Below are 26,143 nucleotides of genomic sequence, written 5' to 3'. Positions count from 1 at the left end.
CCAAGAGAATGTCTCCATTGCTTAAAACTCTGACTTACTTCATCTCTAATAGGCCAGATTTAAAGAATTTCTATGCTAAGATTATCCAAGCGAACAATCTCCCTTATGATTAGCCTCAAATAAGCTTATATATGACTGTAATGACATTTACAAAAATAACTTTGGCCAAATAACAGAATCTCAGCAGTCATGTAGCTACATGTGTCCTCCATAGTTCAGGTGGATCTTTTTAAATTACAGTCTTATTAAAATATAAAAGAAACCAAAAGTTATATAGTGTACAAGGATGTCTGTGTATGAATACCATTCTTGCTTTAGGCATCCCCAATAGAGAAAAGTGCTTGCTTATTCTTTCCCAGCCCTGTGCCCTTCTCTTCAACTTAAGGTACAGCTCAAATCCTAGTGTACAAAGATGTCACGTTTCTTGCCACCTCTGAATGTAGCACTAATGACATACCACACTACTTTGTGATAGTATTTTCTACATTTTGAATGTAAAACTCTTGATTAATTTCTGCAAAGGTTCGTAGGTCTAGTCTAGTGAGACAGAATACAGTCAAACTTGGAAAAGGAAATACAATACAGGTAGTCAGCAAACAAGTACCCAACACAGGTTTTTCAAGGATGTTCAGGTCTCTGTCTCCAACTTAGGTTCTTAAGTACTAGAAAGTTGGATTGGGAAAAGCTGGGTTGACCAAGGCCATCCAAGGGGTCTGTCCTAAAATTCTTTGCTCATTTTATCTATTAGCAGCTAAAAATGGAGGAATTTCTTATGCTAACACTTTTTTATCTTCTTGAGTATTTCTGTATTTAGGTTTTGTATTTGTATTTAGGTTGTATTTAGGTTTTCCCAATTCCTCCCAAAAAGTAGCTTTCCCATTTGGAGTAGAACAATTACTAATCCAAACCTAAGTGTGCTATTTTCTACTCTTTACTGTAATAAATTGTATGATGCAAGCACTTTAAAGGGAGAACTTATTCTGTTTCCCAGTTGCAGAGTTTTCAGCTCATGGCTGGATGGTGGTGAGGAAGAGGATCATGGCTTGTAGTAGAGCTAGTAACAGAAAGCTGAGAAGCAAATGAAGATACAGGTGGCTAGGGACAAGATTTTCTCCATGTTCCACAATCATTTGGTTGACTAAGCCATCTATTGGGCTGGTGCTCTAATGATTCAATCACTTACCTGAAGCCCATCCCTGAATACTAGAGACAAAGCCTCAATGCATGAACCTTGGAGGCACTTTTTTGACAGAATGGAATCTTTTCCAGAAGACTTATTAAAATTTACTTATAAAAATATATCCAAAACAGATAGCTTTCAAGACTGACCTTGAAAACAGAGCATTTTCATTTTTATATTTAAGATCTAACAGTTTGCCATATGAGAAGCAATCAATAAATATGCTACGATCCAAGAATCAAGAATCCTAAGTTATAATTATAACACATTACGACACAAAACAAAATTACAAAAGGAAATTTATTTCAAAAGCATAAGGGAACATTTACATTTAAACAAGGGGATAAACAGGTGTCCTTGCAGAAGAAAAAGATTCATGGCATGAAGATTTTCTTTAAAATTTCTGAAGCAAAAAGAACACTAAGTTATGAACTACTGACTAGGCAAGGGAAAGGAAGCAGGATGAGGAGGGGATGTATGCAGTGAGCTCTGCAGTAGACATGAGGTCAAGTTACTTCTGCTGAGTTTACAAATACCCTCAGACAGGAGAGGAAAAGTTACCGTGTTCAAATTTATATTGCTATAGTCCAATTCATTTTTGTACTTGAAATGGCTTTATAACTAGATGGTTACAGTATTCAACTGGCAATCCCATCTTCCTATGTCTGTTCAGATTCCAGGGAGCCTCGGTTCAGCTCAGTCTTGTGGAATGTTCAGAGTTTATTGCCAGCACTCCATAGTCAAGCTGACCAACTTCTTGTGCTCACTTGTATCATTCTAGACTTTCAGAAATATTTTCGCCATAAATACGTGCAGTGGTTCTCACAAAGGAGATTGTTTTTGTTTTTCCCAGTGTAGAAGTGATGGTAATGAAGACACCTGTGTAGGAATCAAAGCCTCAAAAAAAACCCCCCAAACAAACAAACAAACAAACAAAAAAACAAAACAAACCACTAGAAATGTCATCTGAGTATCTGATTTGAATAGCAAACTTGGAGAAGGAAGATTAACTGTGGAACAAAAATGTATGAAACATTCAAATGAAGAACAGAGTCTGGGCTACTAAAAAATGCCCAACATGAGACACTCCACAAACCTCCCACCTGTTGTCTTAATCTAAAGACTATTGGCTAACTTATACAATAATCTGATTAATAACCTGAGAAGTTAAATTTCAAAAGTGGCAAAAGCAAGCTGAGTGAGCAACTCTTATGGTACTATGTCATCAAGTCACTTTCCTGGGTAGCCCTGGTTATTAAGTCTCCAAATCCTAAATTATACTATCACATCCTGTCGGAACCTGTATGTACACCAGATCTGGCTGTATCTCACCAACAAGGGTCTTTAAATTTGTCTCTGAAAAAACAGCCTTTGTTTTTAGTTTTAAACAATAATAATCATGTAAGTTCAACTGACTGAACTTCCTCCCTACTGGAGTAAAAACCTAGATACCAAGTCAGTTATGGATTCAGCCTCAAAAGGGATAATCACTATGTCAGATGACCCATTCTGAGAATTTAAAGTATTGATTTGTTGTACACTCATGTTCCATAGCATGCATATATACACACACAACATATGCTTATGTCTGTACGTATATTATGCACATGTACTCCTAGTCAAATATGAAGACCCTGTGTTCAAAGCTGTATCCCAAAATATGGAGAAAAGTAAAGGAAGCAATACAAAGCAACTTTTTTCCTAAAAGGCTGACGTCTTGTACATCATGAGAAGCTGCTGTTTAGTTTCTTTGACTTGGCAGGAATGCTACAACACTGCCTAGCAGCTCCATTAGAAAACAATGGAAGCAAAAGGTTAAGACTGATCATTACTCTTCTTCTCCATGTATTGGGCAAAAAACTGTAACAGAAGGGGGGAAATAAGTAACGTTTCAAAGTGATGATCTTTACCAGGTCACAAGCTAGACTGAATTTTCCATTACAGTCAGTTCTCAATAACAGATTATCAAGATGTGTAAAAACAAGATTCACAAGATGAAGTCTGGATAATGAGGATATTGTGAAGACAAGTCAAGGCTGCAGACAAAGCATCCAAAAATATTGTTGTGGTTTTACCTTGGACACAACCATGGTCTTTTACAAAAGTAGATCATACATACAAAGGTAGAAAGAACATTACGTTTTCAGCTGAAGGCAGCAGTCCTTTTAAAGGGATATCCCCGGCAATCCAATGAGTAGTAGATTTAAGTATATTAATTTGATGTCACAATCAGTAGAGTCTTCCTCGACTACGATTTCCTCGTGTTCCCCAACCTCGGCCACCTCTACTTCCCCTGAAGGCTCCTCTCTGCTCTACGAAAAAGCGAACAGTGGTTTAGGTCTTGCTCAGTACACCATAGTTCAGCGAATAGAAGAATAAAGCTTGTAGTTCTGAAAATAGCAGCAGAGTTTATAAAAGCTACAGTGGCATTCTATCTAGCTTCTCAAAGGAATCCAAACAACAAAATTTCAGTTTTAATACAAAGGCCAGAGCTGTTGTGTTCAATTGTAAAACACTACAAAAGTATTATTATAGTCTGTCATCTCTCTATTTTGATTATTTATTTTTCATCTTCACTCAGTGCAGCTACGGCTAACATACAGGAATCCACCCAAGTTTCTTATTTTTGGTGAGCTCTATCCTAAAGGACAATCAGCATTTTAATGACCAATGGTTTCAAGTTTACCTTAACTTTTAATTTTTTTTTTTTTTTAAATTTGTGTGTTTGAACATGGAGGCAAATACTGTAAGCTCCATTCCTAACTGCTGGAAAAAAGCTACTAACTCAAATGTGTTTCAGGACTGTACTTATAACCTAGAAAAGACTAAAGAAAAAGGACAGCAGGAACAAACCGTAGAAACGTCTAGTACTCCTGGCCTATTGAGGAATTCTGTGAGTATCTATCTACAACTAATGTGATGGAACACCTTCCAGGCAAGTGACCTCATCTGTGGGAACCAAATACCACACCTGGATAAGAAAAACTATCACTTGACACTGATCAGTAATATCATAAAGCCGGACAGAGAAATGGTTTCAACTGAATGGGAAACTCGAAGTCAAGAAAACTCTTTAGAAAATGTGTCCTTAATTCCTACACCAAAGGGGTTTCATCTACTTTGCACACCATTTTGCCTTTTAATCATAATAAAGATTTCCAAGTAGCTCAAACTGTGACTCTAATTCTTTTTGTTAAGAAAAACTGCCTATTTTTAAAAAAATGTTAGAAATTAATTCTATTTATTTATTTACTGTTTGTTTTTGGAGACAGGGCTTCTTTATTATGTAGTTCTGGCTGTTACAGAACTTGCTATGTAGACCAGGCTGGCCTTGAACTTAGAGATATGCCTGTCCCTGCCTCTCAAATGCTGAGATTAAAGGTGCACACCACTATACCTATTCCCCCTCTTCATATTTTTAATAAAACTATCTCAACATATATTTACTTGTGACTCATTTTTTTTGCAGGTTTTAAAATTAAAATATAATCACATCCCTAGTTTATTGGCATACAAGCTACGTGTTACATTTTCTGCACTTCTTCTCCACTTTATATCAAGCTGTGGGTTCTGAGACAAAAATCTTTATTGGAAACTCATAGTAACCATGTAACTACTCAAGTGAAGAAAAATACATTTCTTGTGCTGTGCAAAAGTTCATGATTACTTTCATTCATGCTATTTCCTCACAGCATCTAACTGCTGATTTTCAGATTGGTACAGATATCACATTAAGTCAAAAAATATCAGAAGACAGTATTTGATGTTATAAAACAACAAAGACTTCTTTTCATTTACCAAGAGCTCTCAAAAACATTCTTACCTGAAGTTTGTAAGAACTGTGCTACCCCTATTTTTCACATAAGAAGCAAACATGCATATGGACATGTATATGCAGTTAGATGAGTACCAAGATTTAGTGCACTCCTTAAAGAAGTCTGTAAGAGTTCATTTACATGGGGAGGGTCATTTCTCAGTCTAAAACTGGCTTTTTCCAACCTGTCTGGTGAATAGGGATTTGACCACTGTCAAAGGTCAGAGGAATTCAGCCACCACAAGAGGATTTTACTTACTGTTACAATTTTCTCACTTTAGAAACAGAAATCTAGAGTATAAAGTAAAATATGGCCCAGAATGTACTTAGCATACAAAATTGTAGTATTAACTGTAATTAGCAATCAAGATAAATGGCATTCATGTTTCGTTGCTATTGTTATGATTGTTGCTAATACTGGTATCATTGAGACAGGGTCTCAAGTAGCCTAGGATGACCTATGAGTTGTAAAACACTACAAAAATATTATTAGTTTGTCATCTCTCTATTTTGAGCATTTATTTTTAGTTTTCACTCAAAGCAGCCACATGAATGAAGATGGCCTTGAATTCCTCCTGCCTCTGCCTCTCTGGAGTTAAGAGTTGCCAGCAGTAAGCTTCTCCTAAGCAAGAGAAGAGGTTAGGTGGACTGCTTCTGCCCCAGCTGATCCTTTTGGTCTTGTTACTTAGACCAGGCTTGCCTTGAGCTTTTGATCCTCCAAGACCTTACTCTCTTGAGTGCTGGGATTATAGGCACGTGTCATTATGCTTCACAATGTCCATTCCTTTAAAAATGATTCATATAGGGAAAAATAGTAAGAAACAGACTTCATTACTGACTCTAGAGCCTTCACAGAGAATGGACAGGTGGGAAGAAAGTTCTCCTAACCAAGGAGGAAGACTGCATTTGAGCAAAGATAGACTACAGTTTCTTCCAAGGCACACAATGTTCAACCATCTGACTCCATTTATGACTTCTTTCAGCTAGCCTCAGAAGACCTGAGTATTTTCAGCAACAGGCTCACAACTCTGAGACCCTCCACACCACATCTGCCAGAGCTATGCCTTTCCTTTCTTGAAAAGTTTACACAATAGTTCATGATAACTTCTTGTTTCTGTGGGTTCCTCTTAATACAGCTGGCATATTTTCTTTTTCAAGTGCTTAGGTATCACACATTCAGTGAGTGCACAAGAGTTATACAGAAATGGAATATAATTATTTCTCCAGTGGTCCTCTTTTGCAGGTTAACTCAGATAAGCCACCTAAGAGAACTATGATACTATATATATAATTCACAGTTAAAAGCACGTACCACTTTCTATCTAATCTCTTGAACTGCTTGTACCCAAACGAAAACGCTCACCATAATTAAAGTTGCCCAAATTGCTGCTGTATTTTCCACTAGGAGGATTATAAATCTGTCTGGCATCCCTTTTTGGTCCTCCTGGAGATTTCTTAGGTGGTGAACCTGAACTTGTATCTTCACTGGTTCTCTTTTGTCTGTAACAACAGGAAAAGCTACAGTTACAAAGCACTGTATTATGCCAAAAGTTACAATAATTCTAAATTAGCCTGTGAGCTGTAAAAGATCTGTGAAAAAGGATGGTCACACATCAGAAAATAAGTAAAGATCCATGCCATCATAGTAACTGTTGGGTTAGTTATACAAGGCTTAACAGTACTTGATATGTGTGGTTTCAAAGACATATGCTCTCCTCACTGTACGAAGCTGCCAACAAAGTCTAGTGATGTGACAGGAATACAAACACACCCAAGCCCTCCAGGGTTGTACCCACCACTCTGTTTTGAAAGGCTCTGGAATGACTTGGTACTGTAAATCCTCTTTCTAACAGTCATACTTTAACAGTTTCTTGAGAATCAGTTAACTAACAATTGTGCTGTCTTGTAAAATTAAAATCAGCAACTGAACTTAGGATTTGACTCTTGAATCCCTTTAAAATCCATTTCTTACCCAATCTCAACTTTCTGTACAGGTTTCCAGGACAATGTTACTGTGCTCTTATAAGAAGGAGGAATGTGGAAGAGATCCTGGAGAGATAAAAACCAAAATTAGCCAAGACCTGTAATGGATGTGCTGATTAAAGTAGTAGGCGAGGAAAAGAGGCAAGAAGACACATCTTAGACTGGTTTTGTGCAAGACACTGGGTTCAAAGAAAATGTGTTAGGAGGACAAGCTTTTATTTCTTGTGCTTCCAGCTAAACAGAGACCCAAAGAAAGCTACCTAAGAAACTGGAGACAATTTTGTTGTACAAGACACCAATTCCTCCACTAACACTGTTTTGTATGTGATTTAAACCTTGGCTATTTTTTCCCTTTAAAATAGCCTCAAAGTTTAGGATGAGACATTAGTATTTACCAATTTCAATGAACAAAAACCAACCAAGAAAGCTTTCCTCTAGTACTAGGGTGCTTCAACTGAAGGAAAACATTTATTACTCTGTGTTCATACACATGTGTGTATGTGTGTGGCAGTCAGAGGCTGGTGCCAGGTGTCTTCCTGAGTCCTCTTTCACTTAGTTTTTGAGACAGGATCTTTGACTGAACCTGGGGCTCAGAGACTATTAGACTAATTGGACAGTGAGTTCCAAGGGTCTTCATGTCTCTGACTCCCCAGTACTAGTAGTATAGGCATGTACCACTCTGCCTGGCTCTTTACACAGGTGCTGATCTAACTCAGGTAATAAATGTTAGCAGATATTTATTATAAAGCTTTCATTAGGAGTTGTAAATTAAATAGTTTTTTGAATAGTTTTTTGGGTGGTTTCACTTTGTTGACTAACCTGTCTTGGAACTTATGGTGGTTCTGCTACCTCTTGAGTGGTAGAATTACAAAGCAAAGCAGACATGCACTGACTTCTGCTTTGAATGCCTTTTTACTTTTTGGCAAGATGACAATCATTGTTCATGTCTATTGACACTATCACTGTCTCTGCAATGATTTCTTCTTTTTGATAAAAAGCACTTTCCCTATAGCATTTCTACTACATTAGCTGAAGGCATACTTGTCCTTATTTCCAGGCTTTATGCTCTGGGTGTTACAAACACACTAGTAGATATTTAGGAAAAAAAAGAAGAGGAGGACAACTTTAACTTAAAGGCAAGGTGTCATTAGCCTGCACTACACAAAACTCTGAGTGTATTACACAAATAAGCTTACAAAAAATGTCGCAGAAAAAACATTTCATCTATTACATATGACCTGCCCATTATTACAAAAGGCAATGGAGGGTTACACTGACCATTCAAAAAGACCCAATAACATTAAGACCACCAGAACTGGGGGGGCTGCAGAGATGGCTCACTGGTTAAAGTGTTGTCTGCTCTTCCAGAGTTCAATTCCTAGCACTTACATGGCAGCTCACAACCGTGTGTAACTACAGTTCTAGGGGATTTGACACTCTCACACAGATACACGCAGGAAAAACACCCATTTCATCCTTTTCCATTCAGGTTAGCTTCAGAAGTGTCAGTACTACACAAAACTATAAAGCTTGAAAAGAGCAAATATTAGGAAGGAAATGACATCTCCCCATTGCAGACAGATGGAAAACCTCTTGTACAGACTCTAGCTAGCTGACAGTATAGGAAAAAAAAGGACTCACCTTGATTAAAACATTGATATTGTTTGTTATTTTCAAAGCAACAACTTTTATCTTGTTCTGTAAAGGGAAGACAAAATTAAAATTTAGTAATTTCTGTGAGCACATACCATTCTGCATGGAAACAAATTCATATCTCTAGGTAGAAATTTAAATTTCTAAGTAGAGGTTTAAATCTCTATATATTTTTCCTATTTCTCTACCCTATGCAAATCAACCATGCTTCATTGACAAGCTGAATTGCAATTTACCTGAAAAATACAGCATGGAGTTATATAAGAATTGTTTAAAAGGAAACCAGCATGAACTACAGGAATTAGTAATGAAAAGTGAAAAGATTCCATCAAGAGTGGTTTTATTATAAACATCAAGGGGAACCAAATCCCAACACAGAGTCACTGGGACTGACAACTTCTGTGTCATCCATCAGTCAGCATTCTTACCTCCTCAGTTTTTAAGGCCTCGCCTGTTTTACCCTGGAGAGCCAATCGAAGTTGTCTGATATAAACCTGAAGGCCCCGTGCAAAATACTGCAACCTAAATGACAAAGTATTTAATCAGTAATTTATCACTTCAATTTTATTCTTAAATAATCTTCTACTGTGGCAAAACAATGCACAGGGCAGAAAATGGCTACAGGGACAACAAAAGAGTACTTTCTTATGTTATTAGTTTCTGATCTAGTATTTTAGCTCTTATGTTATTAGTTTCTGATCTAGTATTTTAGCAAACATTTGCTGCTGAGATAGACTTGTTATGCTGTCCAGATGGTCAAGTGACTTTTCTACCTCAGTTTCCTAATTGGCTACTACAGAGTGTGTAAAGCCATGCTGCCTGACTGATCATATAGCAAACAACTCCCAGTCGGAAAGTAGAGGGTAGTAGCAGGTAGCCAAGTATGGTTCAAGCACTGCACATTTGTTCATGGAATGATTGTATGCAAAGTATTCCTATAAAAACAAACCACTAACTTGTCTAGTGTTGTTCCTCCCCCAACCCTGTTGAATATTATCAACAACTGTGGATATAGGTACTCAATACCTACTAGGTGCTGAGCATTGCACAAGCTTATTCATAGCCCTACTGTCATTCGAATTTAACAGATGAGAAAAATCTGAGGAGTTAAGCAGCTGGGGACATGCCCAAGGTCATAGGTCAAGAGAGAAGAATCAAAAGTTCATTTGTTTTAAAGTTGATTTCCCACCAGGGACCTGTACTGCCACATCTGTGAAATGTTTACAAACTTGTCTTTTAAACTTTCATCCAAAATAAGGAAGAATGGGAAGAATCAGATCTTATAAAACAAGATAAAAACCCAGAGAGCTTAAAGATTTTCCATCTTTGTTAAGGACTAAGCCACTTCCGTCATGTACTACCTAATTTTGAAATCCTTGAGCTTTTCTGCATTCAGTTTGGCTGTTAAGAAGTCTGGAAGTTTTCTGCCCAACTGGTGAAAACTGTACAATAAGCACTCCACATAACTGAACTGTAGCTTGGGCTCTTCATTCCCAGCGTTCTCTCCATTTTCTGCTTCTTCTGGAGGGAGAGGCATATACTCCTAAGAGAGGAGAGAGCAGATGTTTGCAGTCTGTTCTAAAGACATTTGCTATATAGAGATACCTATGTAATCCTAAAGCACGATTTTAAGACCTAGTACACTAAAAACAAACTAGAAACTGAGCTAAGACCTATTAGACCAAAGCTCTGGCACATCAGCCATCATTGTGAACCTATGTTACAGCTGTTACCACTAATATCGAAAGTGGAAACAGCTAACAGTAGGCAGTAGGCACCAAAGTTCAATGTACACCAAGACTACATTCTTAATGAATTAAAAACAGAAACACTTCCTAAAGTCCATATTGTTTTAAGTTTGCACTCTTTACACTCAAAGTGTGACAAAGGCGGTCAATGTCAGCCTTACAATGCCCAACAGACATTGCAAATCTAGAAGCAGCAAATGCTGAATGACTCCTTATATGCCAAGGGCCTGAGGCTTATCTCTGGCCATTTAAATAACTGCTCACAACAAGCAGGAGAGTCACTCCGTGACACTGATAATGATTTTTATCAGATGGTCTATTTTCTCCACAATTACAATTTAAACAACAGATTATTTCCTGGTTGCTACAGCTACTTGGCCTTAGGCAAGTAGCTAGTTGATGGCCTGGAACAAATGACTTTTGCAATGCCAACTACAGTTTTTAGACTATTTAGCACAATCAGAAGAGTTAGTGATACCTTCTTTTTCACAGACAGAATGTCACTTTGATTTGGGAGGAAGGGGATAATCTAGTCTCTAAATCATGGGTGATCTTTAGGCAAAGAATCAGCAGCTTGGAAATGCTAAGATCCAATGAGACTTCCTTACAAAAGAGGAAACAAAAGGCCTGAGTACTCAACTAGAATTAATATTCAAGGCAAAATTCAAGCTAGTTTTCACTTTCTAGAAGTTGATAAAACATTAGACTTTAAAGCTATAAACTGACCATATCACAAGGAAAGAAGAAAGTTCTTACCAATAATTTATCAAACAATTTTCTTAAATTTGTTTCTAGTTTCTCCATGTCACCACAAAATGAACTCATCTCTGCCAACAACTTTAATACCTGAAACACACAAATTTGCTCTTAGAACTATTTTTAAATGAGCAAGTGCTATGAATAAGAGGAATTCAATAAACCTTTAAAAGACTGAGCTTGTTTTCAATTATGTTCCTCAGAATCATGTTAGAACTGAATAAAAAATACTGAGAGAAAAAATCTTACAATTAAACATTAAAGAAAGTGAAGGCCCTTAGAACAGTCATAGGGTGCATATCTTAGCAAATCCAGGAATCCTAATTCCCAATACATCTGTAAGAAGCAAGGAAAAGAATGACCATGACTCCTTCTACTATAGGTTCATACTGACAGTTAGGTACAATGAAAAAAAAAAAAAACACAATAAATACATGAATCCTCCAATCACCATTCAGAATCTGCAACAGCAACCACTCCAATTTACGGTAGGTTCTTGCTACTGAGGTTATTAGACTCTAGTTACTATATGAAAATATTAGTAACTGCCAATATCTGGTATGTTCATCCTGCTTCTTCCAATCTCAGACTGACCAGCTTAGCGTAGGACATTGATGCACACTACTGTGCGGTATATACCCAGATTCCCTATTCTAGAAGTAGCTGAAGGAAATGGTATATGCATTTCCAGGTTTTCGGTCAATTCCCTACCATCAAGAGAGAGAGTGGTGCTGTGCCATATGGTGTGTGATTCAGGACTGAGTAAGGTCAAACACTGGAGGAGGAGAGTGAGTGCAAATACCCAAAAGATCCCATGACAACTGTCTGCTACAGCTGAGAGCCAAAGCAGGAGGGTATTCACTCCACTGGAGGACGGGGTAAAGGCTATGTGGTGTTAAGCTAGTTAATTTTTAATGCTTGTAAATCTGTGTGTATAGACACGTGCCTGCACATGTGGAGGTCATACAACAACTTGGAGGAGTCCATTCCCTCCTTCTAGAATGTAGTTTCTGGGGACAAAATTTCGGTCATCAGGCTTGGCGGCAAACACCTTTACCTGCTTGAACCATCCTACTGGCCTACTCTAGTTTAAATCTGTATGAAAACTTGTCATGAATTAAGTTCCTTATTTGAAAGTATTTAGGCTTTAAAGGTATAAACTTCATACAATGTCATTTACACACAGTGCTGCCCTATCACAGCAGCTATAATGGAATCCATAAGTCATCTCTATGTGATTAATTATGGCCTAGGAGATTACTGGCTAGCCACTGTAGACATTTCACTTATACTCCTGGAAATCAGATCTAAGTCAGTGATTTGCATTTCTCCTAAAAAATGGGAATAGCTTTGTGGTGCTTTTTAAAGCAGGAATGTTCTCTTACCTCTAACTGTATATCAAGACCTTCCACTGGGGTAGTTAGGGTACTGAGATTAGGGAGAACCTGCTCACAGAAATATGTCACAAATCTTGTAGAATGGACGTTTTTCTGTAAAAAAAGAATGCAAGAAATTAAAGTTATAAAACAAGTCTCTTTTCAAAGATTAATAGCAAATTGCCATTGAAAAGCAAGAACTTAGTATCCCAACATCATGTGGCCTTCCTTGCAAGGTCATTTGGAACACCTGAACATTGACAGATCTTGAATGTCCTTTTTGACTCTCAAGTTAAATTTAGTGACATATTAGTGCTGGATTTATTTACACACTGCACATTTCCCCACAAGGACACATCCTTCATATTTTTCAAACTAGGGCATATCTATCTCAGAAAACTCATGTAGGGCAAACAAAATTGGAGACAGAATGCAAGTTCTTATAATTTTTAGAAAGTTTCTAAGCAAGCCCCCAGAGAAATTTCTTGCTTCTTTGGGTTCTTACAATGCCTGTCTGCTTTCCATTGCCCCACTATGCTAAGAATGCTTTTATGGGAAGGTCTGAGGAGTATTCAAGTGAATACAGGCAGATTGAAGAGTAACCCAAGTATCATCAACATGGAACAAAGAGCTCACAGAGAACAGAGGCACAGCCTGCCGTGTGCACTGCAGTAGCCTGTCCACACAGTCAGGGTCTGAGGGGCTAAAGGTCTGCTCCAGGTCAGCCTGTTCTGCCACCAGCTCTACCAGCTGCTGTCTTCCACTCACTGTCTGTAAGCTTTTTAACCCAGACAGTATCTTCATGAACAAAACAAACTCTTCACCAGTCACATCTTCTAGGACCTGGAAAAAGACAATTCACTTGAATGAGAGGTAGAGATCAACATCCAAAGTAGCATTACTTCCATTACATACTAATGTTTCTGTTTGCCGAAGTTCAGAGAAAAGGAAAGCTGTATTCACTAAGAGGACCAAAGTTATTTAAAAAAAAATCTTGATGTAAAAAAAAATTTGATATACAAGGCATTGCTAACACGCACAGCAACAGATTTACAGTGAATCTATAGATTAAAATTTGACAGAATGAGTGAATAAGATACATAAAATGGCTCTTGGAGGGGATGGGGAATGATAGAAGTGATTGGAAAATTCTGTAGCCAACTGATAAGGCGGTAACCTCCTACAACTAAGTAGCCTTGCTCACGTCATATCAAAACTGTCCACAGGCTACCACCTAAGTGACATTCGTATTGTATCGGAGGGCCCATAGTTATGCTCACTGACTAAAGCTAACAATTATGACCCTTTCTACTCAGATGACTATAGAGGACATGGCAGGTAAGAACATTCCCACCTTCTCAGCAGGACAGTCTTTCCAGTGAATGGTGTCATGAGAGAAGAGACTGAATTTTCTTTAAAAGAAAATTATTCCCTAATTTGGCAATTTAAAAGTGAGTGAAGAATCAATTTTGATATCCCTTGGCAATTTTAGCCTTTCTAACTATGCTAGATGCTTAGAGCAGACAAATAAGCATGGTGTAATGGTTAATGACGTAAGAGACAAAATCCTGGGCATGTCTGTGAAGGCTTATGTAGAGGTTAGTGCTGTGGGTGGTTCCATTCCACAGACAACTAGCGAAGTATAAACATTTATTTCCCTGATTCTTGACTGTAGATGCAATGTCACCAGCTGCTTCAAGCTCCTATCACTGTGACAGATGACGAACTGCCTGCAACTGCAAACCTTTTTTTTCTCCTCAAGTTGCTTTTGTCTAGTATTTTGCCACAGAGAGGAGGTAAGCAAAGCAGGTAATACATATGCTCTCATACTCTTGGGAAGGGTTTACAGGCAATGAAAAAACCTTATTATTTCCATTTCTTTCATTATGCTATTTCATTTTAAAATGCTCTAGAATACTTTAAGCATCTCTAGATGAAAAAGAAGGAGCAGTTAGGATAGTAACATAAAGGGTTTCAGTATGATTAAACCCTTTACATCAGCATGGGTCATGAGGGGAAGAGTGGTAAATATTTGTGGTAAATCCTTCTGCAGAGGGATCTGTCACTTCTGCATGAACCATACCCAGAAAGGATAACTACTAATGGACCTCAAGGTAACTGTAACAGACCTTTTTGGATTCCGTGAGGATGAGCTCCTCGACTTCTTTAGTTAACACTTCATCTGGGAGTGTCTTGAGTTTCGTGGACAGGAATTTAATTGCTCGTTCTCTAACAATGTCTTCTCCTTGAAGAATCTGGCTAAACAAGCCACCTAATGTTCCTGTAAGGCAGAAAAGCAACTGTATATATAGTGTGAAGTGTTCACATTAACTTTATCATTGTTCAAACAAATAAACACTGAATACCACCAATGCTAGCAAAGGCAGTCTGAAATGTTCACAGCCCAATGCTGAAAGGCCATATGCTTTGCTCTCAGGGCATCAGCTTGAGCATGACTAACCTTTTTCATTCTAAGTAACAAACTCAGGTATTTTGGAATAATTTCTTTAAAGATACAAAAGAAACTTTCCAATACATTTCTAGGGGAAATTTGAACTGTTTTGTTTGTTTTTAAACAATTATTTCTATTGGAAAGTCACAAACATCTAAGTTGGGAGGCCGTTTTTCAGAATAGGTCATCACTTTTATGAAAGAGACTTCTTAGCAAAGGCCAAGCTCCCTGGTTTCCTAAGGCTGTGAGCATGATTTAGAAAACTGCCCTTACCTTTTGCATCCATCTTGAATATACTTAACAGAGCATTGTTTACCAAATTAAATTCTGCAGAGTCATCTGGGGAGAAAAACAATAGCACAATGAGTAAGGAATAAATGTAAAATACCCCAGCTGCTGCATTGTCAAAGTTAAGATTCAACAGTTTTACCAAGCAACCTCTACCTAAGCATAACTCTCGGAGGACACACTGCTCCCCTTTACAAGGACAGAGAACATTCCTGGCCATGACTATGAGCCTTGTATGTTAAGACTGCACAAGTGTTTCACCATAGGAAAGAGGTAAAATGAAGACTGTTACAAGTCTGAAGAGAAGCTCACCATTATGCCTTTATGAATAGAATTAAAAACAAAACAAGTATCACAGACCCAGAAGTCAGTGAGTTTCACATACTGAATAAAAGAAGTTCAACGTCACTGCCAGAGACAGGACTTCCATGCCCACCACCCGAGCAAAACAAAGCCAAGCAGAGTCAATATTAGCCAAGCAGAGTCAATATTCCAGAGAATATTTACAGTAAAAGGCAACAAAAGAACCTCTCACCTGTCTGCAGAAGCTGGGTCAGTATATCTGCTACTCTTGGAAGGTTTTCTCCTGTGGCAAACTGAGGCAGCTCTTTAATTGCTTGGCGTCGTATCTGGGCATGATTTCAAACAGACAAAAACATAACTAAAATGGTGGCATAAAAAACCAATGACAAACTCAGCTTTTAGGACAACTAAAACCAGAAAGAAACCATTTTAAGAGATACATGAATTATAAAGTACGTTGTAATAATTAAAAGGTATTTTAATTATTGTTCATGTGTGTGAATGATGGAAAAGGGAGGCAGGTATACACGACATATTGTGCAGGTGGAGGTCAGAACACACCTCAATGAACCTGGCTCATTTGTTCCACCTTTACATGGGTTCTGTGGACTGAAATCAGGTTGTTAGGCTTAGGTGGAAAGTATCATTACCTGCTCAGCCACCTCACCAGCCACAAAGAGTTTATTATTTAAAGATTTTTTTCTTTAATCTCTCCTCCGGTCTGTCTGTGTTTGCACTATCTATGTGCTGCTGCCCAGAGAAGACAGGACAGAAGAAGGCACTGGATCCACAGGAACTAAAGTTAAAGGCCATTGTGAGTGCCCATGGGAGCTGGGACAGCAGCTTCTCTAGAGGAGCAATAGTGCTCTTAATTGCTGAGCTATCTCTCCTGCCACAAAGAAGAGATTTGTAACAGTTTTCAAAACAATTTGTTCCCCCTATTTGTTTCTGAGACAAGGGATTGCTGTGTTGATGAGACTGGCCATAAACTTCTTGGATCAAGTGATCCTTGTCTTAGCCTCCTGAAGAGCTGGAGTACAGCTATGTCCCAGTGCTCAGTTCACTACTCAGCTTTCACAGAATTCATAAGACAAAGGAAGCTGAAAGGGACAGTAAGTACAGGACTGGAGCAGAGAGATGAGCAATTACAAACATGTTTGTATGTAACGTCTATGCAACTGCTGAGCTATGACTTTTAGGCATGTTAATACATTGTTCCTTTAGAACATCATCCATGGCAGGCCTTAACCAGGAATTATTTTAGAATCTTCCATATTGACTACTTAAATTTGAATGAAAAAGACTACGATTTACTAGCTCTTATATTAAAAATGACACAGAGTTCCCATCTAGCAAACTGCATGAGATGCTAGGGAAGCACTCATTTCCTATGGAGAGTTAAGAGCTAATAGCTGAAAAAAACCTTAGAAGCCTGCACAAGTATCTAAAATGCCAAATGTTAATTCTGCTCCACAGGGAAAAGATTTATTCTTAGTCTGGTAATCAGTTACAGGTATTACAGTGATCAACTATTTTTATGACATATATAATTTGTAGGTACAAAAACTGCATTAACAATCTAATTTCATGTTAACTATGAACAAGCTAAGAAAAGATGTGGGCATTTTCAGCAGTGGATAATGAAAAAACAAAACAAAAAATGTGTTATTCCATATATTTTTCATAAATACAAGGTAATAAAGTTAGTGTTTCCTCAGCTGTAACATTCACTCTGGGTCTGATACAATGTGACTGTACTATGACAGCAGACTATAGACTGATATAATTGCTATTTTGAGTATATTACTTTTACATAGATAATAGCTTACTCAAGTGTCAATCATAAACTTACTGACACATCTTCATCCTCACAGAGGTCTAACTGTGCATTGATAGCAGAATCAGCCAGCTCTGGAAAATGCTTAAAGAATTTTGGTATAAACTGAGCCGCTAATCGCTTTTCCTTGGTGCCGGCTTTCACACCATCCAGTATCACTTGATAGGCATCTTTATGCTGGAAAGAAGAGGAAAAGGAACAATACTGAAGGACTAGAAAATAAGGGGAGACTTACCACACATGCACAAATGCTTCAGATGTTTACAAACACTAGTTTTACTACTTAACTTGGTTACAATCTTTTTACTCTATTTGTCTATTCCCTATTGCCCATTCCATTTTATTATCAACTGGGAGAGAGAAATATGACCCTAATTTTAAGTCCAGGTCTTGAGTATGTCATGCTTTAAAAATGAAGATACTGCAGAATCCTCAAAGTTACATTACATTTACTTACAAAAAAGAAAAAGGTACCTGTGGCCAGGCAAAGCGGTACACACCTGTAATGCTAGCATTCCAGAGGCTGAGGCAGAAGGCAGCAAGTCTGAAGACAGCCTGAGTTGCACATGCAAGACCTTGTCTCCCACCCTGCCTCCCACCCACAGGAACCTGCTTCTAATTAGTATTTTGAGGAAGGTGAAATTTCTGAAATTAAATAATTCTAGGGAAGTTTAATTTCATCTTCTATTTTAGAATGTGAAAGCAGTAGCAATTTGTATAGCTAGCCAATTTTGGATTAAGACAAATTCTAATACTGTGCATGAGAATACACTAAAGCTCACTTGTTTCCATCAAATTCTTTAGCTCTCAAACAGGGTCTCAACAAGTTCCTAGTTCTCCTCACAAGCTACCTCCAAAGTGGATAGCTGATCATGTTGTCAACTAATGACAGAAATACAGAATAACTCAGTAAGAATGAACTCTAATCCAGAAGTCAATATTCCATCAAAGAACTAAGCAATGACTGCCAACACGTCACCTGATTACCACTTACACAATGCAAAAATCCAATGACATCATGTCAGCTCTTTGAAGAACTGTCTTCTATCACACTGGAAAGAGTTCTCTTTTTGGTGTTCCTAAAGTATACCAGTGATGCCGTGCGTTACAGTGTGATGATACTGCGTGTCTTCCTCTACATCTCTCTACTTTATCTCTTAGCTAGTTTTACTTAGGTATATGTGTACATCGTTGTATGTGTGTGTGCTATGTGTGGGGGGTGACTGCAGAGGTCAGAAGATGGCATGGGATCTCCTGGAGCTGAACTTGCAGCTGGTTGTGAGCTGCCAGACTGATGTGGGTGCTGGAACCAAAACCTGGGTCCTCTGCAAGAGCAATACGTGCTCTTAATTGCTAAGCTATCCACCTTTCCAGCCCTCTCTCCACATTACTTCTTGCTGATCCCAGGGCTCACACACTGGCTAGCCAGTGAGCTCAAAGGACCACCCGTCTCCACCTCCCCAAATGCTCAGGCTCAGGGTAAGACATAAGCCACCATGCTGTGCATGCTAGGGATCTGAACTCAGGGCCTTGTGTGGGTGGCACTTTACCAGTGCAGACATCTCTTGGGCCCTCTACTTGTCATTAATGTAGAAAATAAAAAAGAAGTAGTATCTTAAGCAATCAGTGACTTGGTGGTAGGTCGGACTGTCTTCAGCATAAAATATTACAAATAGTGCATAGCTCTGTCCATCCCTCTTCCAGCATGGCTGTTAGTTCCACCTGAGTTCAGGGTGTCTACATAGTGAATTTCAGACCAGCCAGTTACATGATGAGACACTGTCTCAAAACAATATCAGAAGCATTAACTACTTTGTGTGTAAATACTTTGTGTGTGTGGTGTCCATAGAGGCCGGAAGAGCAGATCCTCTAGAGTAACAGGACTGTTGTGAGCCATTATATGGGTGCCAGGAATTGAACCAGGGTCCTCTCTTGGCTAAGTGTTTTTAGCCCCTGAACCACCATTTTGATGCATTTCTAAAATCATGTTTTGGTATGTTTTCAATAATTAATAAAACACAACTCTAAATTATTTAAAGGTATTCCTTCAAGAAAAATATACGGGACAATCTGAGACATCTTCATCAATGTATTCTAAGAAACTGTGTATATGAGGGCATAGACCGGGTGATGTGGGAGTGGGGCACAGATAGGGAAGGGGAAGAGTGGGGGAGTTCAACCAAAACCAAGGATATACGAAAAAGCATAAGGGAGCCTGGGAAGTGGTAAGCTAACTTAAGAAACAGAGTTTGAACAGAGGTGTCTTCTGGACAGCTCCAAAAGATATAGATAATTAAATAAAAACCCAAGTGCCAGAGGTGGCCTCCTTCTCTATGCACTGTTGGTCAGGGAGGCCTCCTAAGGTTCCCCTAACACAAGGGATAATTGCCACTGTGGTTGGCTGCCCACCAGAACTAGGTGGTAAGACCTTACTGATGAGAAGACCACATGTTTTGGTTACAAGCCATAAAGAAATCATGGCTGAAAATAAGCTGGAAGCTTCCTTCCTGCTGGCCAGCCCTCAGAGTGTTGAAGAGTCAGCAGGATGTAGAGGGAGACCTGTCATCAGAAGTCACAGTTGTGAACTCTTGACACAGAAGGCAAGATATTCCCACTGGAGAAACAGTAGTGAGTCTGTTATGTATGTAACCAACTGCTTTCTGACCAGAATTGAGGCTGGCTCCATAGGAGGGAATTCACAGCTGGTACTGTGAACCTGGTTCACTGGTTCCCAGCCTATGGCTGGGAGGGTCATAAGGCCAAGTGGTATAGCTGGCATTTTGCTGAGTGGACATGTGTCCATCACATTTCTGCCTAAGTAATTATACTTACCTGCATAGGTTAGTGCTGCTGTCAGCACTGCTCAGAGAAGCTTCTGTTTACAGTGGAGAATAGCAACAGCAGAGACTCTTATGTGGTCAAATACTGTGAATAAGTGACTATTGAATACTCAACAGGGAGTATTGCATGGGAGGAGATACATTCTCCTCCTTAGGCTCAGGGAATATCACAGAAAGGAAGGCAGAAAGAACACAGTTCTAGAGGATGGAGTGAAGTGTTGAAACATTCGGCACAGCAACTGTCATGTGCACAAGACTGGCCCATCAATAGCCTAACACAGAATGGGAAGGGACTCATGAGGCCTTGCCTCTCCCTGAGGATCTGTAAGCATTTACTGGTTGCTAGAGGGAGGGAAAGCTGTTTTCCTTTGATGGTGAAGGCACTGGTAAGGTACTCATGCTCCTGTAAATAAGCATTCATCTATACTCTTGTGTAATCTAGATGAAACTCACTGGGTCACAAACACAACAAATTAAAACATGAAAGCAGAAGGACTAGTTGGATAAAAGAAGGGGTCAGGAGAGAGAGAGAGAGAGAGAGAGAGAGAGAGAGAGAGAGAGAGAGAGAGAGAGAGAACGAGAACAGGTATGATCAAAATATACTACACACATATATGAAAATGTCACACTGAAACTACTTCGTATAACTACTATGTGCTAAGAAACAAAATACGCTGCAGCAATGATGCTCAGGCAGCATGGATTATGTGGTTAAATGAAAGACAGGATTATAACATATTTTTGAGTAAGAAAAAAGATGAAGGGGCTGGGGTGCAGCTCAGTGGTGCCACCCTTGCCTGACATACAACAGGCACTGGGTTCCACACCTAGCAGCGCAAAATAACCTCAAATACAATAGAACCATGAAAGAAAAAAAATGTTTCAGCTAAACTATACTACGGCTTTGTCCTTGAGTTTGCATTTGATACTATCAGGTGCTAGTATTTTCATTTATTTTTCAGGAATTTGAACTTGGTCCTTGGCTGTAGTTTAGTCATACAAAATAAAGCTACTAAAGGAAACTCAAGTCAGCAAAGCCAGTCCTCTTCCCTGCAGGGACAATTTGCTTAGTATCAGGGAGCTGGAGGACATAACTGAGCTTGGGATTGTGCAGCATCTCAGATCAGCCCACGCACGGCCTCCCTTTACAGCTGTCTGACACACATGCTACAACAGTTTATGAGGTCAAAAGAAAACCTGAGGTAGTTGGTTCTCTCTTTCCACCGTGGAGGTACTAGGGACTGTACTCAGGTCATCGGGCTTCATGGCAGGTGACCCGAAAAGTTTCTAAAAGACATAATCTCATGTGGTTCAGGCTGGCTGGAACTTGTTACAGCCTAGGCTGGTCTAGACCTCTTCCTTCAGAGTGCTAGAAATATAGGGGTATTCCACCAGTCCAAATTAAGTATTCACATTTTAGAATTAAGTATGAAATAAGGGTGGGTTGCACACTGCTCTCATGGCTATTTGGAGACTGTGGCAGAGTACAGTGAGGAGGGGAACTGAAGGAGCAGAGTCACAGTGGGGGGAGGCAGGAGTAGTCAAACACGGAAGAGACAGGGACAGAAGACGCTGAGGCATTAACACTTCATTTAGAATTTCTCACCTACAATCTGCTTATTAGAAATGCAGCCTGTCTATAAAAAAAGCTCTCATCATTTATCAGAGATGGACCTTGTAAATGTTTTTGCAGATGCTTCTTTGTTCATATTTTTTCTACTTTAAGAAGTATTTTTTAGAGGACATGGTACAGTGTAAGGATTTAACACTTATTCCCACAATTATAATTGGCAAAGGAATAAGAAAATCCAAACATGAAATAAAATACAAACATGAAGTACTATTAATAAGTACACAAAGAGTGACAGGGAGGTTCCAAAAGGACCTGGACTGGAGAGATGGCTAGGTGTCTGAATGCCGGCTGCTCTTCAAGAGGGAGTCCGACTCCTAGCATCCATGGGGCTCACCACCCAGTCTATAGCTCCAGTTCCAGGGAATCTGATACCCTCTTCTGGCAAAACTCACACATACAAAGCATTACAAATTTTAAAAAAAAAAAAAGGAGCAAAAAAAGGACCTGAACAGCTTCAGGGAAATTACTAATAAGACCCAGGGGAGGGGAAAAAAAAAAACTAGCCAAGATGGTATTGCTTATAATCCCAATGGAAGTGAAGGCAGGAGGATCCCTGGAGCTTGCTGCTTCAGGTCCCAGAGAGACTGTTTCATAAGACAAGGTGAACAGCTCCTGTGGAATGATACAGGGGGATCTCCAGCCTCCCCATGTAGGTACGTACACACGTGTACACATTCCTTCTTGGCCTCAGAAGGCTGGGTTTTTCCTTGTATTTGGGAGTGCTGCTGAGGGTGAAAGAGTGTTGACCCAGAAAAGGGAAGAGTGGTTTGCAATATAAGAGCTGAAAAATCAAATTAAAGACAACTGATCAAAACTTCCAAAGCCAGTCTCAGAAGGGTCCACATAGCAATCTGCTAGGCAATGTAACATGAAAATTTATTTTGCTAAAAAAACAAGGTATTTTTCTATAATGGTTGATGGTATCTACTAAGCTATCCCTTGTCTTTGACAGTTACAACTGCAGCCTAAGGCCCACTATGGCTTATTTTGGTAAGCACTTTCAGGCATCTTCTCTAAAAGACACGGGCAGGACACACTGTGCTGGGTATGCTGCCGTCTGTGTTTTAAATAATGGCTCTCTCTACTTGTCATCAATGTCATGAAGATGCTGACTACCTACCATCTATAGGCCAGGATGCCAGGTCCCAATGCCCAGTGCTTAGTACCTGGCAGTTGCTCAAAAAACGCACTGCATCTATCAGACTGCCAGCACTCACTTGAGCTAGAAAAACAGGCCTCTCTTCCCTTTTAGCCGTCTCTTAAGCACTGTTCCCAAACAGCAGTTTTGCCTTGAGAAAGACAATTTTGGCCTCTTGAAGAAAGTGATCGAGTCAATGTAGTTGTTGTTGTTGTTTTTTTTTTTAATCATAAAGATAACATGGGGGAGAGGGTGGGTGGGAGGTAACTCAGCAGGTAAAATGCTTGCCTTGTGATCATGAACATTTGAGTTCAATCCCTAGAATCCCCATAAAAGTTTGGCTCACAGTGCGCATCTATAATCAGGTGGCAGGCACAGGAGGATTTCTGGGGCTTGTTTGACAGTCAGTCTGGCAGAAAGGATGAACTCCAGATTCACTCAGAGAATCTGTCTCAAAAATAAGGTAAATAGTAAATGAAGTCACTCCGTGTCACCTTTGGCCTCCACATGCACGTGCACACACAGGTACACAAACCCACACTCATATCTACACACACACACTCAATAAAAACGAAACTAAAAATTGTAAATGCAGGATCTGTGCAACTCTCCCTTCTCACATTCAGGTTACACTGAAGTCTGACACTTGCACAGCTAGGAGCAGTCTGGAGTTTAGACTGGGGATGATCAACCTGTACAGTCTACAATAGTCCAAAATCTGAGGAGGGGGAGAATAACTTAAACATATGTGGTTGCAAGCATTTCAGAAAAGAATACCTGCCCCTCCCATACAAATTGAGCTTGGCTTCCATCTGCCCTCATGTACTCTGTGTAGGTGGCTGTCAAAAAAATCGGGTGGGGGGGGACGGGGACACGACAACAGTAAGTACACAGTCTCAAGAGTTTTCCCAGTTTCTCTTTAGGAGAGGATCATCCACATATCAGCAGAGAATTCCTATTCTAGGGTTCCAGCCCTAGCCTCTCTTGCTGATGTGCAGCAAAATTAAGTTTTGGTAGAACAATCAGCTACACTCCTCCCTAACTCTGTCACAAACATCAACAAAAGTATGATGCCCAATCACTTGTCCTAGGAACAATGAATTCCTCTGACTGACCATCACAGTTTCTTCTTGTCATGGCCAAAAAAAAAAAAAAAAAAAAATCATGCTTTACAACTGGCCTAACAGCGTGTACACACTTCTGAAAATAAAGTCCCCACAGACATGGATGTAGGGAAGGAAAACCACCTGACACTTGAAGTTGGTACATTCACAATACCAGGTAAAACTATAACGCGCTCCTCCACTTCCCCCTAAACTTATTAAGGTTTTACTTGAATTGCATACGTTCTAAGGAACCGGAAGGGACTCCTCCATCGCTCAGCTCAAGGACGTTTCACTCTGTATGTTGTGGGAAGTACACACACGGAGACATCACCAAAGTATCTAAGCACTGAAAACATGGATTTCTGAAACCTCCAGGCCAGACTGAGTTCTTTTGCCAGAGGACACGCACTTGACCTTCCAATTCAAGTTCAACACAAGGCATCAAGGCTTGGAAGAAAAATTCAACAGCTTTAAGAAAACTGTTCCCGGGGCAAAGAGCGGAGAGCACTTCCTAGAACGTTCTATTTGGGGCTGCACCTTTCCCCTCATTGCCGCTCCGTGCGATTTTCTTCATAAAATTCTCCCACTGGAAACAATACAAAACGCGTGTCCTTTCCTCGCGCAACACTAATCGCCAGAGAGAGCTCGAAGCCGCTACCGTGCCTCCAACGCCCGCCACAGCTGGGTGCGCGACAGGCGCCCAAAGGCGCTCGGAACGAACGGCGCCGCCGCCGCGAGTTCCTATCCAAGTTTGGGCAATTGGGCCTCGCCCACGCTTTGCACAAACCCTGCATCCTACTCTTTCTAGATTTTTCCCAACTTTTGCCTCCAGAACCGACAATTTCGATCTCTTAAGGAAAAGTTTCCATTTCATCAACAGCCCGGGAAATGTGGCGCGGCTGACTGCCGGGTCCTGGGAGACCGCGGGAAGGCCGTGCTGCGGGGCCGCGCGCTCCCGAGCAGGCCGAGGCCGCGTTCCCGTCCCGAGTGCGCGCTCGGCGACGCGGCCCAGCGCGGCGGGAGCCCAGACCCGAGCGGCCGGCCCTACAGGCCGTTGGGACCTACCTGGCCCACTTGCTCCGTGGCATCGGCGAGGATGCCGTAGTTGCGGTACAGTTCCTCCACCGTCGGCATGCTGAGCGCCAAGTTCCGGGCCCGCTCCCGTAGCCCAACACCTCGTCGGCGCCACCGCCGCCTCCACGGAACTTATCTAAGCGGTCGACCGCAATACTACGCCGGCAGCCGCCGCCGGGCCGCCACCAGTCAGCGCGTACAGCACGGCCCCGCCCCCAACGTCTACGCGGAGACTGGCGCGTCGGGAGCGGCCCGCGGCTCCAGGCGAGCCTCGGGACGGGGATCTATCGCCCCCTACCGCTCGGCGGTTCGAAAAGCCGCGATAATGACTTGAATGATTGGCTAGGAGCGTCTGGTCCTTGCTGGTGGCAAAATGCCAAGGCAATTGCTTTTTATGCTTGGCAAAGTTCTTACACTTACCAGAAATGGGGAAAGATACCAGGGGAGAAACTGGAAGCACAAAATATTTGAGAATCTACAAAACCCATTTCCTTTTCATTCAGAAGGGTGGCAATAGGGGAAAACATCCAAGTGCCATTAAATTAGAAAGGGGTGTTGGGGAGGCTGGGGAGCCTGTTGGGCAAGTTTGAGGACCTGACTTCGAGCGCCTGAACCCATGTAAAAAGCTGCATGGGACAGCTTGTGGGTGTGTAATCTCAGCACTGGGAAGATGTAGAATGATGGATTACTGGAGCTGGTTGGGGAGTCAGCCAAACCAGTGAATTCCAAACTCATTTAAGAGGCCTGCCTCAAAAGGTGGTGGGGCCAGAAAGATAGTTCAAAGGGTCAATGTGCTTGACCATTTAAGTCCGACAACCTGGAACCCACACTGGAAAAAGAGAACAAACTCTGAGAAGTTATACTCTAATCTGTCCACATTCCATTGTGTACATGTGTCCTTGAATGTATACACATGCACGCATACAGGAACACACATACACAGGAGAGGGAGAGGAAAGAAA

The 26,143-nt window shown here is 40.4% G+C and overlaps 1 protein-coding gene across 3 annotated transcripts; it reads right to left on the bottom strand.

Moving 5' to 3' along the window:
- Positions 1-1,462: 1,462 nt before the first annotated feature.
- Positions 1,463-25,319, bottom strand: Api5 (apoptosis inhibitor 5). Of its 3 annotated transcripts, none has more exons than XM_028778571.1 (14): positions 25,173-25,319; positions 17,406-17,567; positions 15,786-15,879; positions 15,236-15,301; positions 14,640-14,791; positions 13,147-13,353; positions 12,520-12,624; positions 11,135-11,224; positions 9,992-10,173; positions 9,059-9,152; positions 8,619-8,675; positions 6,967-7,043; positions 6,358-6,494; positions 1,463-3,492 (listed from the first exon to the last, which is right to left on the bottom strand). In XM_028778571.1, the coding sequence occupies exons 1-14, from the start codon at positions 25,239-25,241 to the stop codon at positions 3,410-3,412; spliced, it is 1,575 nt and encodes a 524-aa protein (XP_028634404.1). In that variant the 5' UTR covers positions 25,242-25,319; the 3' UTR covers positions 1,463-3,409. The 3 variants fall into 3 exon arrangements, with proteins under 3 accessions (XP_028634404.1, XP_028634406.1, XP_028634405.1); XM_028778573.1 differs by having other exon boundaries at positions 1,463-3,487; XM_028778572.1 differs by having other exon boundaries at positions 3,401-3,492; positions 6,307-6,494.
- Positions 25,320-26,143: the final 824 nt, after the last annotated feature.

Source organism: Grammomys surdaster, unplaced genomic scaffold (genome assembly GCF_004785775.1).
Source record: "Grammomys surdaster isolate TR1022 unplaced genomic scaffold, NIH_TR_1.0 338, whole genome shotgun sequence".
Classification (NCBI taxonomy): Eukaryota; Metazoa; Chordata; class Mammalia; order Rodentia; family Muridae; genus Grammomys; species Grammomys surdaster.
The sequence above is the reverse complement of the archived record's forward strand: the minus strand, read 5'-3'. Positions and strand labels throughout refer to the sequence as shown.